This window comes from Sceloporus occidentalis, unplaced genomic scaffold, assembly GCF_023333645.1.
Source record: "Sceloporus occidentalis isolate IW3139 unplaced genomic scaffold, rSceOcc1.0.p SCAF_12, whole genome shotgun sequence".
Classification (NCBI taxonomy): domain Eukaryota; kingdom Metazoa; phylum Chordata; class Lepidosauria; order Squamata; family Phrynosomatidae; genus Sceloporus; species Sceloporus occidentalis.
In genome coordinates this window covers 19907683-19922926 of record NW_028316992.1, presented here as the reverse complement: position 1 = coordinate 19922926, position 15244 = coordinate 19907683, and the positions used below count along the sequence as shown (strand labels likewise).

The 15244-nt window shown below is 39.7% G+C and overlaps 1 protein-coding gene across 1 annotated transcript in view; it reads left to right on the top strand.

Annotated features, from left to right (window-relative positions):
• The window catches only part of RAMP1 (receptor activity modifying protein 1), a 66432-nt gene extending 51683 nt beyond the window's left edge, over positions 1 to 14749 (top strand). Inside the window, exon 3 of the mRNA XM_089477904.1 lies at positions 13300 to 14749. Within this exon, the coding sequence (XP_089334030.1) occupies positions 13300 to 13555 (256 nt within the window). The 3' untranslated portion in view covers positions 13556 to 14749. The remainder of the gene's footprint in view (positions 1 to 13299) is intronic.
• The last annotated feature ends 495 nt before the right edge of the window (positions 14750 to 15244 follow it).

The following is a 15244-nucleotide window of genomic DNA, read 5'->3' as shown; positions in this document are numbered from 1 at the left end:
GCTTATACAATCTGACAGGTTAATGTCATTCTCTTGTTTGTGTGTGATGTGAAAAATGTCAGAAACAAAAAGTCACTTTGCTTTCTGCTGGGCAAAGATGGAAAAAAATCTTTAAAAATGCCTGCATCTTGAAATGTCATGTAGTCCGTCAGTCAATAAGATGTTGTGTAGCTGTAAAATACATTCTTCTGAAAGTGTGGTGTGAATACCTTTTTCCCCCCTGGCCACAGCATGCGTGAAATGGTGAATCAGTGTGCATCATGGCATTTTAAAAGCAGAGGCAATGACCTATCATGTTTCTGACACATGTGCAACAGCTGCACATCTTTAGTCCAGAAATATTCAAGTAGATTTTCTTTGACACATTGAGAAAGACAAGTGAGTTTGCAACTTCCCTAGATCTGTGCATGCTGTTTGTACATCAGAGTTTTTGTTTCATTTTGCATTTGCACTCTTTCTTCATTAGAAAAATCACTGCTTTTGTTTGGTTGTTCTTGATACAGTACCCAATCATAACAGTCCAGCAGAGACTTCAGATGCTATGAAAACTCAGGATTAAATTTAAATGGGGAAGGAAAGTAGCTGCACTGGTTTTCCAATATGAATAATTTCAGCTGTCTAAAAACACTCTGAAATGCTTGGTTAATGTGTCTCTTATACACTGAATTGTTTAATAGGAGGTTTCTGGCTTCTGAGGGCTCATCTACATTGTAGAAATAATGCAGTTTGACACCACTTCAAGTCCTGTAGCTCCATCCAATGGAGTCCTGGTATTTATAGTTTGAAAGGATCTTTAGCCTTCTCCGCCAAAGCTTGCTTGTGTCTCACAAAACCACAAATCCAAGGAATCTGTAGGATGGAGCCATGGCAAGTAAAGTGGTGTCTGACTGCGTTATTTCTACAGTATTGATGCACCCTCAGTCTTAAAGTACATAAATTGTACCTAGTGGTGACTTGTACACATGATTTCCCCCCTGCTCTTTCCTACCCACTTCGATTCTCAGCTCCTCTCCCAAAACGCTGAAGGCTGGAGAACCCTTTGGAATAGTATGGGATATAATATGGAAGGCTTCAGTGGACAACGGAGATGGGTGAAATCAAGAGGCAATTTACAACCCCATATTTCAATAAAACAGTATCTCTGTTGTTCCATTTAGTGTAATCCTTTTGGATATCCAAATGTTATAAAGCGTTTTGGAAAAGAGCAGGTAGAATATATATTGCCTTCTGTCTAGCATCTCTTTGTTGTTGTTGTTGCTGTGTGCCTTCAAGTTGTTTCCAACCTATGGTGACCATAAGGAGAACCATCTATATGGGGTTTTCGTGGCAAGATTTGATCTTGCCATTGCCTTCCCCTGAAACTGAGAGCATGTGACTTGTCCAAGGTCACACAGTGGGTTTCATGGCTGAGCTGGGAATCGAACCCTGGTCTTGAGAGTCATAGTCCAACATTCAAACCACTACACCATACTGGCTCTCCAGGTATCTCCTAGAACACCTTTCATGATCAAACATTTAATTACAAAAAAGGGATCTAAACAGGAAAACAATGATTTATAAATAGGATATAACTTCAGAGCAATGAATATATATGAGCTCACTTGACCATAACAACCTCCCCCCCCCCCCCAAATCTGTATATAAAGTGTGAGTTGGTACAACATGGGTCCAGGTTATTTGAAGGACTATATTGCCTTTTACGAGCCTGCTAGGGTTTTGAGGTCTTCCAGAGAGTCCCTTATCTGTCCCACCATCCTCTGAGGAGCGTTCGGTGGGAATAAAAGAGAGGGCCTCCTCGGTGGCTGCTCCCAGGTTCTGGAACTCCATCTCTAGAGAGGTCAGGATGGCCCCATCCCTGCCCACCTTTTAGTGGCAGATAAAAACATTTTTGTGCCATCAGGCTTTTTCAAACTGAAAAGGGTTGGGCTTTCAATGACGTGTTTGTATAGAGTTTTCAACCCATGTTACATTTTAATGTGTAGATGTTTTAACTTTTAAAATTATTTAATTGTTTTTTTAAATTTTATATTTGTGAATTTTAATGCATTTGTATTGTTTTTAAATTGTATTATTTTAATTTTGATGTTATCCTCCTTGAGTCCCTATTTTGGGAAAAAGGCAGAATATAAGTAAATATCATCATCATCATCATCATCATCATTAGCCTGGAGAAGAGAAGGTTAAGAGGTGATATGATAGCCCTGTTTAAATATTTGTCATATTGAGGAGGGAGCAAGCTTGTTTTCTGCTGCTCCAGAGACTAGGACCCGGAGCAATGGATGCAAGCTACAGGAAAAGAGATTCCACCTCAACATTAGGAGGAACTTACTAACAGTAAGGGCGGTTCAACAGTGGAACACACTCCCTCGGAGTTTAGTGGATTCTCCTTCCTTCGAGGTCTTTAAGCAGAGGCTGGATGGCCATCTGTTGGGGATGCTTTGATTTGGATTTCCTGCATGGCAGGGGGTTGGACTGGATGCCCTGTGTGGTCTCTTCCAACTCTATTATTCTATGATTCTATGATTCTATGATCATCAGCATCACATTGCTCTGAAAGTGTGTGTGTATGTATGTGTGTATATGCACATGCACACATTTAATTTTTCTTATAAAATAATAAAAAAGGAAGTTAAAAGTCTTTAATATGAAGCTACACCAACATTATTATCACTTCTGTCTGCAGTTTTGAAGTCTATGTTCTTGTTTTTAATTCTCACATTTCTGACTCAGATTTTATTATTCAGGTACTGAATAAAAAGACAGCATTTATCTAAGATTTACTCAGTCCTCAGGACTTGAATAACTGCAAATTGCGCTGGAGGATTTCTATTTTTAATCATGGTAGTGTCAATTACTTAAAACCGAGATTAAATACTCGGAAGAACATAATGTGCTTTAACCATGACAAATGAGAACAACTGCTCATAAATAGTTTTAGTTTTTATTCAAGGGTTTGTCATTTACCTAAAATAGAAATTAAATACCCCAAAGAAAAAATTTAAAACCGTAAGTTGCATGTTTACTTGGAGGTTCCAGCAAATTCAACTGTGCTTACTCCCATGTTTACAGATCTGTACACACTTAATTGCAAAAAGATCATACTCTTTTGGGAGGTGGACCTCTGAGCAGACATGTATAGGATTTCATCATGTATTTTCTTTGTAAAGCATGTTGGTAGTCGGTTATGAAATGCTCACTTACCAATGGAGCAAAGTATTAACACTATAACCAAGATCCTGTTTCTGGAGGACAGTAAAATTCTGCCAGACAAAGCTCCACCCTTTCCCCTTCTCCTTGCGAGATAAACTCACCTATGCCTCCCCAATATGACCATGTAATGGCCTGGCGAGAGTGAGAAGAAGCCAACAAGCATTCGGATGTGTTCCTACAACCAGAGCCATGACAATGAATTCGTCCTCCAGGACGTGTGGGATTCTCCAGAGGTCCTAGAAGATGACTTTGTCATAGTGCATGCAGCTGTAAGAACATCACTGGATGCTCATTCTCTGCCTCCCATGCTTCCTGAGCCACTAAATACCTGTATTTTTTTTACCTGAGAAAATACCTCCTCCAGTGCAACTGACCATAGAATTACAGTGGGGAACCTATAAATGCTTAGAGAATGGTTCGTCATGGTTCATCAATGATTAGTCATGGATTTGATTAATATGTTCTCCCTAGGAATGTTTAGGTCCTCCAGCACGACTCTGTGGTCAACTTCCAGCCAAACCTGGCTCATGCTGGAGGACCTAGAGGTTCCTAGAGAGAACATATTAATCAATTCCATGACTAAATCAAATCCGCAAAAGTCAAAGCTGCAAATGTGAAAGGCCAATTGTATAAGTAAACTTCAGCACTTGCTTGAAATCAGCAGCAAAAAAATCTATGTTGTAATTAAGTTCAGCCATTCTGCAATGCATTAAAAACAGAACAAAAAACAGCTCCCTGCATTTAAAAATACTTTAATTTATAGAGGAAAAGAGTGCAAGAATGGGATCTGGCAAACTTTTTGGGATACCGAATAAATGGTGAGTGGTGTGGCACCCCTGAAACGTCCTGCTCTGCCTTTCTCAACCTCTTGTCCATCCAAGGATGATGATCCAAGCAAGACATCACCTGCTGACTCTAAGCATCAGAAGCAGAAATCTATTTAGTTCCTGTGTGTAAATGATCTCTAGTGACGACAGTGCTAACATACAAAAAGATAATGTGAAGCTTCTTTATCTCAGTCGTCTGTTCCAGCTTAATGTGTTTTCCAGCTTGCTTTCTTGTAACCATACCCTTGCATGCGTCAGCTGTTGAGAGCATAGGTCCTCAAAGAAAAGTGAATGGTTTCCAAGCAACAGAAAAGGCTTGACAGTCCTCAGCTATGATTGTTGCTTTCAACCCCGATAAGCCATTTCCTACATACATTTGGCTGAGTATCAATCTCTGTAAGAGCCATTAGTATTGGGAGCAGAGCACATGTTTTAGGCAGAAAAGTTGCACAGCAGTAGAGTACTTTGAGTTGGATGCCCACATAAGATCAGAGAACAAATGCAGTATTTACTGTATGCCTGGGACCACATTTCCTTAAGGTGCAAGCTATATGCTGATGTTACAGAGCACCCACCATGTTTGAACCATACAGTGTGTGTCTCAAAGAAGGCAAGGTTAGGCTGAATAATTTACTTTAGAGTAGAATAATTGCTGTCACCAGCATCCATGAGTCTGTGAGGTTGAGTCTGATGGTACATGAACATATGCATTAGATAGTTTTATCTGGTCTTTTCCCTTTATTTTCCCTTTCTGTTTCAGAAAGGCCTAACCCCACATTCACAAAAACAGAGTAGCAAACCAAAGTGAAATACGCATACCTGACAAATAACCAATGTGCTTCTTTATTTCTTTTTATTTTCATTTACATGGAGAAAATCCTTTAAACTCAATGACATTAATTGGGTCCAGAGACTAACCGTAGGGATAACATACTAACAGTATACAGTTGGCTCACCCCAACTCTGGGTTTGCCATCTGCAGATTGAAGCATCCATGGATGGCCCTGCCCCATTGTCCTGAATAGCTGTGCATTCAGGTGGCTGTGCCAGTGCAGCCACATGAACAGGAAGCCGCCATTAGAAACAATGGGTCTTGAGGCCCTGTGGTTGTTGGCATGCACTGGCTGGTGATGACTCAGATTGTTAGTCTTTAAGAGAAATTAAGGTTTACATAATTTGATTTTGTTTTTACTTTCTTTTGTTTCTCTCAACGAAACCACCATATACACCTGATTATACGGCCACCTCAAGTATAAGTTGAGGGCAGGTTTGGGGGACAAAATGATGCATTTTTATATGACCCGTGGATGTTGGCAATAAAAGTCATGTAAGAAAGGATCAAAGAGATGAAGCAAAGGAAAACAATGCCAAAGAAATTACAAAATTGCAGCAGACATAACTGTTTGTATTGGGGGCATACTCATCAGATTTGCAGATGACACCAAATTAGGAGGAATAGCTAATACTCCAGAGGACAGGATCAAAATTCAAAATGACCTGAATAAACTAGAAAGCTGGGCCAAAGCTAACAAAATGAAATTCAACACAGAGAAATGTAAGGTACTGCACTTAGGGTGGAAAAATAAGATGCACAGATATAGGATGGGGGACACCTGGCTGAACAAGACTACATGTGAAAGGGATCTAGGAGTCCAAGTAGACCACAAGTTGAACATGAGTCAACAGCACGATGTGGCAGCTAAAAAGGCCAATGCAATTTTAGGCTGCAGCAATAAAAGTATAGTGTCTAGATCAAGAGAAGTATGTAATAGTGCCATTGTATTCTGCTTTGGTCAGGCCCCACCTGGAATACTGTGTCCAGTTCTGGGCACCACAATTTAAAAAGGATGTTGAGAAACTGGAGCGTGTCCAAAGGAGGGCGACAAAAATGCTGAAAGGTCTGGAAACCATGTCCTATGAGGAACGCCTTAGGGAGCTGGGGATGTTTAGCTTGGAGAAAAGAAGGTTAAAAGGTGATATGATAGCCCTGTTTAAATATTTGAAGGGATGTCATATTGAGGAGGGAGCAAGCTTGTTTTCTGCTGCTCCAGAGAACAGGACCCAGAGCAATGGATGCAAGCTCCAGGAAAAGAGATTCCAGCTCAACATTAGGAGGAACTTCCTGACAGTAAGGGCTGTTTGATAGTGGAACACACTCCTTCCTCGGAGTGTAGTGGAGTCTCCCTCCTTGGAGATCTTTAAACAGAGGCTAGATGGCCATCTGTCGCGGATGCTTTGATTGAGATTTCCTGCATGGCAGGGGGTTGGACTGGATGGCCCTTGCGGTCTCTTCCAACTCTACGATTCTATGATTCTATGACACAGATACCTTTATTAAGCAAGGGAAAAGGAAATTTTTAGATAATTCTGTTGCAGTATGAGGTAAACTGCAGTTCAGTGATATTTCAGCCTGACCATTTTTTAAAGCAAGAAACCCACACGTTTTGAGTATGAAGAGAATGGGGAAACTTTTGGGATTTTGAAATAGTAGCACCAGCATGATCTTCTAGTGCACAGTGTAGACTATTGTATATGTATGTTCCTTCAAGTTGCTTGTTGACTTACAGCATTCCCATGAATTTCATGGTGTTTTCTTAGGTAAAGAATACTCAGAAGTGGTTTTGTCAGTTCCTTCCTCTGAAATATAGACTACAGCCCTGGATATTGATGGTCTCCTATCCAAGTGTACTGACACTGCTTAGCTTCCAAGATCAAACGAGATCTGGTGCTTTTAGGGTATATAGGCCACCATTAACATATCCTTTTCTAACTCGAGTTCTCCTTTTGGAACCCTTTCAAAAACAGTACCTAACAAAGCAAGCAAGTACATCTTTTGTCTCTCGTTTTTATTTATACGTTTAAAAATATTGGTATCGGCTACAGGCTCTACATGCAGCTCACAGTGATAAAACAGCAAAACACAATTTTAAAGCTGTCTAAAACCTTTAGATAAAAAAGATTAATACCCACTTTAGTATTTTTGAAAAAGATCTTAACATGATAACCATTATAAGAACAACAGACCTATCAGTTCTAGATCTGTTTTTATCTGGGTGCCTGCTATCCTGCCTTTTGGTTGCTGGCTTTAACCAGCAATCTTAAAAGCAGAATGAGCTGATCCTTTCGTTTCTTTTTAGAAAGTGATTGCAGAAGGTCCATAAGACCTTGCTTCCTGGGGCAATCAGCAATCAGCAAACTGGGTTTCTATAGATAATTGCAATGCCTGTGGAAGGAGTAATACAGAAGAAGCATGTTGCCTTTAATGCATCTCAGTTTTAATGCCAGCATTGTACGTAGAAGTGGATGAATCTTTCACAATGAATATTTCAACTCACCCAAGCTGTTGTCCTTTCTTTTCCTTTCCTTTCATGTGCCCATTGTTTGTTCACCAATTTTCAGTAGTAGGGCGCTTGCATAAATAAGATTGAAACATAATGTGAAAAGGAGACATACACACTCCTACCATCCTTGCAACCTACAGGCAATTAGAAGTAATCTACATTCACAAATATCACAAACAGGGTTGCATAATGCATGGGATCTTGTTGGTGACTTAAGCTCGCACATTTTGAAGAATATAAAAGGATCTCTGTGCTACGTAAGTTGCTGGACCTAATGTAAGAATTGTATCAGAGTAAGAATTAGCTAGCAATTACTGTTTGTTTTTTCAATTATGTTCTTAATTTTTGTTTCTCCTTTCTCTCAAAACATTTAATCACATTGACAATGAGGGAGCTTTGCTTGGACATAGTCTCCACAAAGGACTGGCTGCATGGACCTAAGCTACATGTTTAACCCAACAAAGCTGACTCAGGTCTGATTCCTCTCTTGCCCCTCAAAGCCATTGGAAGTCTGATGTCCCACATTTTCAAATGAAAGGTGGCCATGGCATGGATGTGATGTAATGCTCTAGTGGGCTCCTCTTTCTGCCCCTATAGGAGGCAAGCTTTCAGTGTCAGACTGTGTCACCATCGCCATTTAGTGGCTGGGGAGGACAGTGGGCACCCAGATACCATTTGGCACTTCTGGAGCTCAGAGAAGAGATCAGACATCATCTCCCCCTATCTCCAGCATGCACATCCTTAAGTATGCCTAAAAATATGAGATACTTGCTGTCTGGGGCCTAAATCCAAAAGTATGCTGGTGCCCAACTGCCTAGCATAGAGGGAGTTTCACAGCCCTCTGGAAAAAGTTTTGACAGGATTGCCTTGACCCCTTTGGTGCTGCAAATGAAAGCAATACTGTTGGTGGGGGCACCCTATTAGATACTGATGTATGGGAGCAAGCAGAGATCCTGCAGAAAAAATAAAGTCACAGAAGATTTGCTCAAGCTGTGCACGTCTATGTTTTATTCTATGAATGGAGTGGGGAGGAACAACTAAGCCTCTAAGGTGGATGGCAGTGCTTACCAAAGCACCATTGGAACATGTAAAAGAAATCTCTCCCTTCCTTTCACTGCTAGATGCCTCTTGTGGGATTCAGATGATGCTCAGGTCCACTTTGCCATTATGGATAAAGTTAAGAGCCTTTGGACGATACAGGTTTAGAATTATGACTTTCATTGCAGTGGGGCCTGCTGTGAATTTGAGCTGTGTTAAGTGGACTCCTGTTCAGGATTACTGTCTTTATTTTCCTTTCCCAATTTTGTCTCACTCCTTTGCACCAGTCAGTGTTCTGTGCCTATTGAATATAACTGGTCCTTAGAAAGTTCTTGGGGTCTGTGTATCCCTCCCCTTCTTCGGGGTTTTGATAGTTTGTTTCTGAAGTTGTTTTTTGTAGCTCTGCAAATTTATGGCATTTTTCCAATCTTGTGGGGATGTGCAATTTTGGCTGCATAGATTTTAAACTCAGAGAAAGAATTTGCTATTACTATATGGATTTCACTATTTAGGCATCTGACCTATTCCCATTCCTTTATTAATTGGCTGGTATAAACTTGTGAGCAATGTGCCACTCTCAGATGCTATAAATAAGGTGCAATTTTCTAGTTGTTGCTGCTGCGTCAGCTTATGGCAAATGAGACACCCCCCCAAAGACAACCTGTTATTTACAGCCCTTCTAAGGTTTTGTAAATATCCTTGATTGATTAAAACCACCTGTAATGTGGTCTTTCTCATCTGGCTTCCACCTTACCAAGCATTATAATTTTTGCCAGAGAATCATGATCCAGAGTAGGACAATCTCATTTTAGTCTTCCTGGCTTCCAGGGAAAGTTCAGGCTTGATTTGTTCTTGGACTCATTTATCTTTTTAGCAATCCATGGTATTGGGACAGTAAGGTGCTATAACACCCAACAAGCTCATGCTTGTTCAGTAAATAATTGCCTCTCTTGGCATCAGCAGCCTGTGCTGACACACAGCATCTGGGAAGTTGCAAGGTGCTAGTTTCAGTTCATCCCTCTTTTTACTGCCTCCTTTGTGGTCAGAAGGGTAAGAAAGTGGTCCTCCTCCTTTAACAGCAGTAGTTTTCCCTGGGGAACTGCCTGCCTAACCAATGTTGTTTTATAAAAGGAATCTTCCGTATTCCCAAACGTAATGAAATATTACAGATGGATTTTCCTCCTGGGATAAATGGTACTGTCACATGTTTCATAAACAGTACTGTCATTTTTTTTTAATTGTTAGACTTTATTTTTGAGATTTAGTCCCTTTTCTTCAGAATTCATCAAAGAAACCTATGCTCCATTTTTAAACATTGCTGCAATTAATTTTATATGGTCAATCAACTGAAAATATTCAATTGGTTGACACCCCTAATTTCAGCTCCTGTTATGGAGAGAACGTTGATATACTGTACAGTTCATACAAGATCTGGTGCAGCAAGATAGCCAGTTGGCTGAGCTACACTTAAGGAATCTCTCTTCTTCCATCATCATTCTCCGTGGCCACATCACTATCACATGAGCCTCATTCTCACCACAATCAAATTCTCACCACAAACATATCTCTGCAATAGCACAACTGGGGCTGTTTCTGCCCTAAATGGTCCCTTGTTGTCTCTTCCACAGTCCTCTTTATCCTGCTTCCCAGACCTATGCCCTTCCCAGTGTGCCTTTCAGGTTTTTTAATTTTTATTTTTAATGCAATTTCAGAGTTATGTTAATACAATTTAAGTAAAAAAGAAAGGAAGTAAATAGAAAAAAATAAAATAAAGAAAAACAGCCTTCTTAGGAAAAGTGAGGACATGTGACTGCCAATATTGGAATCGCAGCGGCAGCAACGTTTCACACTTGAGTTGTAATGGGACAGCAGCGCAATTGCGAGCTTATTGACTAGTTTTCCCTATCAGTGAAAAGGGACGCTTTAACAATGGCTCATAGCAAAGCAGCAATGAAACAGAGATGTCATCATGTTATAAATTTTGCTAAAGGAATTGATTTACATGAATTGCTAAAGGTGCTATTCTATAGATTTAATAGAGTATTTAAAGCCTCATGTGATCATCTCCTTAGTCTGTAAATTTGCATCTTTGAGGTGAGGGGGTGAAGTAGGTGCTCACCATTAATTACAGAGTAAGTAATTGTAGGGTTACAAACAAGATAATGCATGTTAAGTGCATTAACAACTACAGAGGTGCTCTACAACTACTGACAGAGATTAAAATTACTTCAGATCCTGAGAAGTCTTCTGCCTTTGGTATTTTGGTCTGCATGATGCTGTCCCTCAGCATGAGGGACTATCCTCAGGATTGGATTCTTTGGCTGGTATCTTGTTAGTGCCACACATAGGCATAAGTCACACTTAAGCCTGCATATGTCCTTCTTTAGTGAATGTGAAAGTTGCTATTCCTTTCCTCTCTCCACAGCAACCAACCCTCTGCACCAATTTTCTGTAGAGCTCTGCAGCTGAAGCCCCACATGGCTATTCCATGCCTGGTGGAGAGTGTGGGGGTGAGGAATCAGAGAAGTGTCTGACTATGTCTCCATAACCAGACATGGAATATTTACATTATCTGCTGACCTCAGCAGAGGGTATAATCATGTTGTTCCTGGCTACAGGGACATAGCCAGATGCTTTTTGATCTACCTCCACTCTCCACCAGTTATGGGATGGCCAATGAGGTGAGTTTCAGTAGCTCTACAATAAGCCCAGAGGTAGGTGAATAGCCAGTAGAGCATAGTTCAACATGCCACAATGTTGAGCCATAGAGGATGGTGGCCTTTGTTGCATCCCTGATTGTCATGAAATTATCATTGGGCTAGTTGGTTATTCTTTAGGCCATGTTGTTGATGATGAGGAGGAGGATGATAATTTTAATCTGCACTGAATGATAAGTGAGAAAGATGAAGGTGGCTGATTTGTCATTGCGCATTTTGCCGTATGTAATGGTTTGTTCCTTATTCCTGATTTCTTCATAATCTGTGAAGCTTTCCACTAAAGGACTTCTATTGGTGAAATTTCTTTCCTCTGACTATGTATGATTTATTTAGTTACAGTACTATGTAAAAATATTCCCTTAACTTTTTTTCCAGCTCTTTCATGTTGCTGGCGGCATATCAGTGCATTTCTCCTTGCTTTTGTCATTACCGGGAGCTTGTTTACATGTCAAAGAGCATATGCTCAGTTTGATGTGGAGTTGTTAACTTTGGTCCAATTATTTTCTTAAGCAAGAATTCTAGGGTGTGTCAACCACATTGTCTTGCTCTTTAATCACACTGTGTACTGTGAATATTGATTATCTCTTGATGCAAAATATAACTGTTGTTGAGATAGCGGCTATTTATTCTCAGGTGAAACACAAGCAGCCTCTTGCTACAACCATGATATCATTCAATCCCAGACATACAGTCAATGTCTTTTTTTACTGGGCTTTTAAAATAAGAATTAAAAGATGTGCTCATCATCTTTTTCTTAGGAACACAGATTCAATGTAACTGTAAAGTCTAAACAGCTTATGCAGGGCTGGATTAACCATTAAGCAAAATAAGCTCATGCGTAGGGCATGAAGGGAATGGAGATACCACAGAAAAATGTAAAAATAAGATTCAGTCATGCTGAACTTTATGAAATACAGTGGGCCCTTGGTATCTACTGGGGTTTGGTTCCAGGATATCCCTCCCCAACCATGGATGCCAAAATCCATATATGATGAAATCCATTATATACAATGGCATAGTGAAATTTTGTCCCTTATATAAAATAGAAAAATCGGCGCTTGCTTTCTGGAATTTATGTCTCTCTTTTTTTTTAACATTTTCAAACTGTGGACTGGCTATAGTTGTAGAAGACAATATTGAGTTGTAGAAGACAATATTGAGTGTGCCTTTCCAAATGTAGATATTTGTTTCCACATATTTTTAACATTAATGATCACAAATTGCTCAGATGAGCACTCGTTTTCTCAGCTGAAATATATTAAAAACCCCAACAGAACAACAACAAAACAAGGTAGGCTGGATGTCTCATCTCTACTTATTTCTAAGTATAGAAACAGGTGTGTTAATTTGGGGGATCTGATCAAAGACTGCAGTTAGAAAAACAGGAGAACACTTTTCAAATACAGTCAGCGCTCCCTAACCGGGTGCTTGCCATCCATGGATTTTAGCACCCGCAGATGGCCCTGCCCCATTCACCCCAGTGGCAGCGCATGCCTGGCAGCTACACCACCATGGCCACATGAATGGCACATCCCCATGAAAACCAATTAAACTTGAGGTGCCACGGTTTTTGGCATCCATTGGGGGTGGGGGGGGGGGTCCATAATGGGAACCCCATGGATACAAAGGACCAACTGTATAAATAAAATGGAAGTATCCAAAAAATAAACATTATTTTCCATCTTACTGTAGGTTTTGGTTAATTATGAAAAATAAAATTTTATTTTATGGTTTATTATTGTTTATACTTTGAATTAGATTTATAGGGGGGATCAAAATCTTTTAAGTGTTTAGGGCCTCTAAAGGTCTTATTCTGGCCCTGATCTCATGGTGGCAACAGGTACATTTGCCAAGCTGTGAACTATTCTGATTGCTAATTGTATGAAGTCCTGCATGCTCCTTACCTTAAAAATATTTAGTCATTCTTGGTTTTCATAGCTGAAATAGTTTTCATAACCATTTTACACATTTTTTCTAAAAAAATATATATTCCCAAGATATTTTAAGCATCTTGTGTCAAATGCAAATGCCAAGTAAGCTATAAGTGGGTCAAGCTCTGCTAAGTTTGTGATCTGGGGCAATTCAGATTTTGCTTCTATGTAATGGCCCTCAAGCACTGTGCCAACAAATAGTCTTCTAACAAGTGTCCTTTTTTCCCCTTTTCAGATGGTATGGGGAACTTACCAACTGTACTTTCCTGATAGCTGCAAAACTGAACTGTTACTGGCCAAACCAGCTGGTGGATGAGTTCTTCGTAGCAATTCACAGGCACTACTTCAAAAGCTGCCCTGTCTCAGGAAGATCTTTGAGAGATCCTCCTAACGCCATTTTGTGCCCTTTTATTGTGGTACCCATTTTTGTCACTCTGCTCATGACAGCCCTGGTAGTGTGGAGGAGCAAACGCAGTGAAGGCATTGTTTAAACATCTTCTGCACTTGGAGCACCAGGGCAAGGTCTGCATCCATCTGCAAAGAAGTACCCCCAAAGTCTTCAGTCTTCAGATTCAGGAAACTGGGGCACTGGAACTGGACACCAGGTGATCTGCACTGAGGAACACATTTTGTTACTCCTTCTGTGGAGATGCAAATGTATATATATGAAGACAGTATTTCCACACACTGTTGAGTGGTAGAGCACATCTCGATCTGCAGCGGAAAAGGCAATAACCATCAACATTCTCTGGATAATAACTGTATCATGAAAGCCAAGAAAAAGCACCCGGGACTAAAACATTTTTCTAGTTATCTGAAGCCCTCTGATACTCTCATGATTTAATCATATGGGAGGAATGTCTTCTCCAGGTCCTCAATTTCCAGTCTTCAAATTTCTTTTCCCGCTGGGTTACCTTTGGTTATCTCTCAATGCCCTTGTGCTTCTCTTTGGTCATTACCTTGCCATACACACTTCCCTGGGGACAGTGGACTATTCTTTGGGTTGGGTAATTTATAAATAAAAAACCCTGCTGGATTTACCCACAGATCTAAACTTGGTTGCAAGTCCCAATCAAAGTAAATCTATTGACTCAATGAAAATGCACAGATTGTTTCCATTGATATATATTTTATTCCAACTATATACTTTAGTTGGAATTAAAAGCTCTGCACTCTTTAGAAGCATGCCCTTGGTCCATTTTATGATACTGAAAAGCAACTGAGGCTGCACAGCAGCTCAATAAATAATTTGTTTTTATAAATTGCATGCATGTGACAATATGCATTTTAGCATTATTTTGTTAAAGAAGGAATGAAGGGGGATTGCCATCCTAAGAGATTAGCAGAGCAATAATTGGAATGAAGAACTTGCCAGATATTTGCCTAAATGAGCAAACAGTATATAATGTGAATGAAAAACTAACTTTCAAAGTGTATGGGTGTGGAGGGGCTGGAAGAAATGGAGTACTAATAAGGATATGCTGTAGAAATAAGGGTGTGCTGTAGAAATTATTTGTACCAGATTGTAAATCACACGAAACCAGTCAAACAGTCATTGACTGGCTAACAAAGGAGTAGGGAAGGAAGAACTAGTAAATTGCTGTGTATGTATTTTGCCAGTAATTAATCACATAATGTATTTTTGTGAGATACTATTCTATAGAAATGTTTTAAATTAAAGCATAATTTAGCTTTGAGAAATTGGGGTTGACTGTCTCTGAATTTATTATTATTAATAATAAAATGCCTGCCTGTGGTCTAGCATTAGTTCAGCAAATGGCTGGCGAAGTTTGATGAAAATCCTTATCAGTAGAGGCTCTTGCACAAAGTAGTAGTGGGTCATAGTTGTGAAGTGATGCTCACACACTGAAAAGCATCTTTTTCATGTCCTTTTGAGTGCATGATTATAGAAGAGACAGAATGAAATCAAATGTCACATTACAATTTGTATTGCTTTTTTAAAATAGCTGGATTCTGGTCTGGTTTCTAAAAAAGTCTTGCTGTTGCTATAGCAACAAATGCCAACTAATATTTTATTTAATATTAAAATGCAACCAAACATAGAAGGTGCTGGAAAAGCAAAACTGCATTGAATAGTGTTCATTTTTTAAAAAAAGTTTCACTATCATATATACTTGAGTATAAGTCCACCTCATGTATAAGTCGAGGGCAGATTTTGG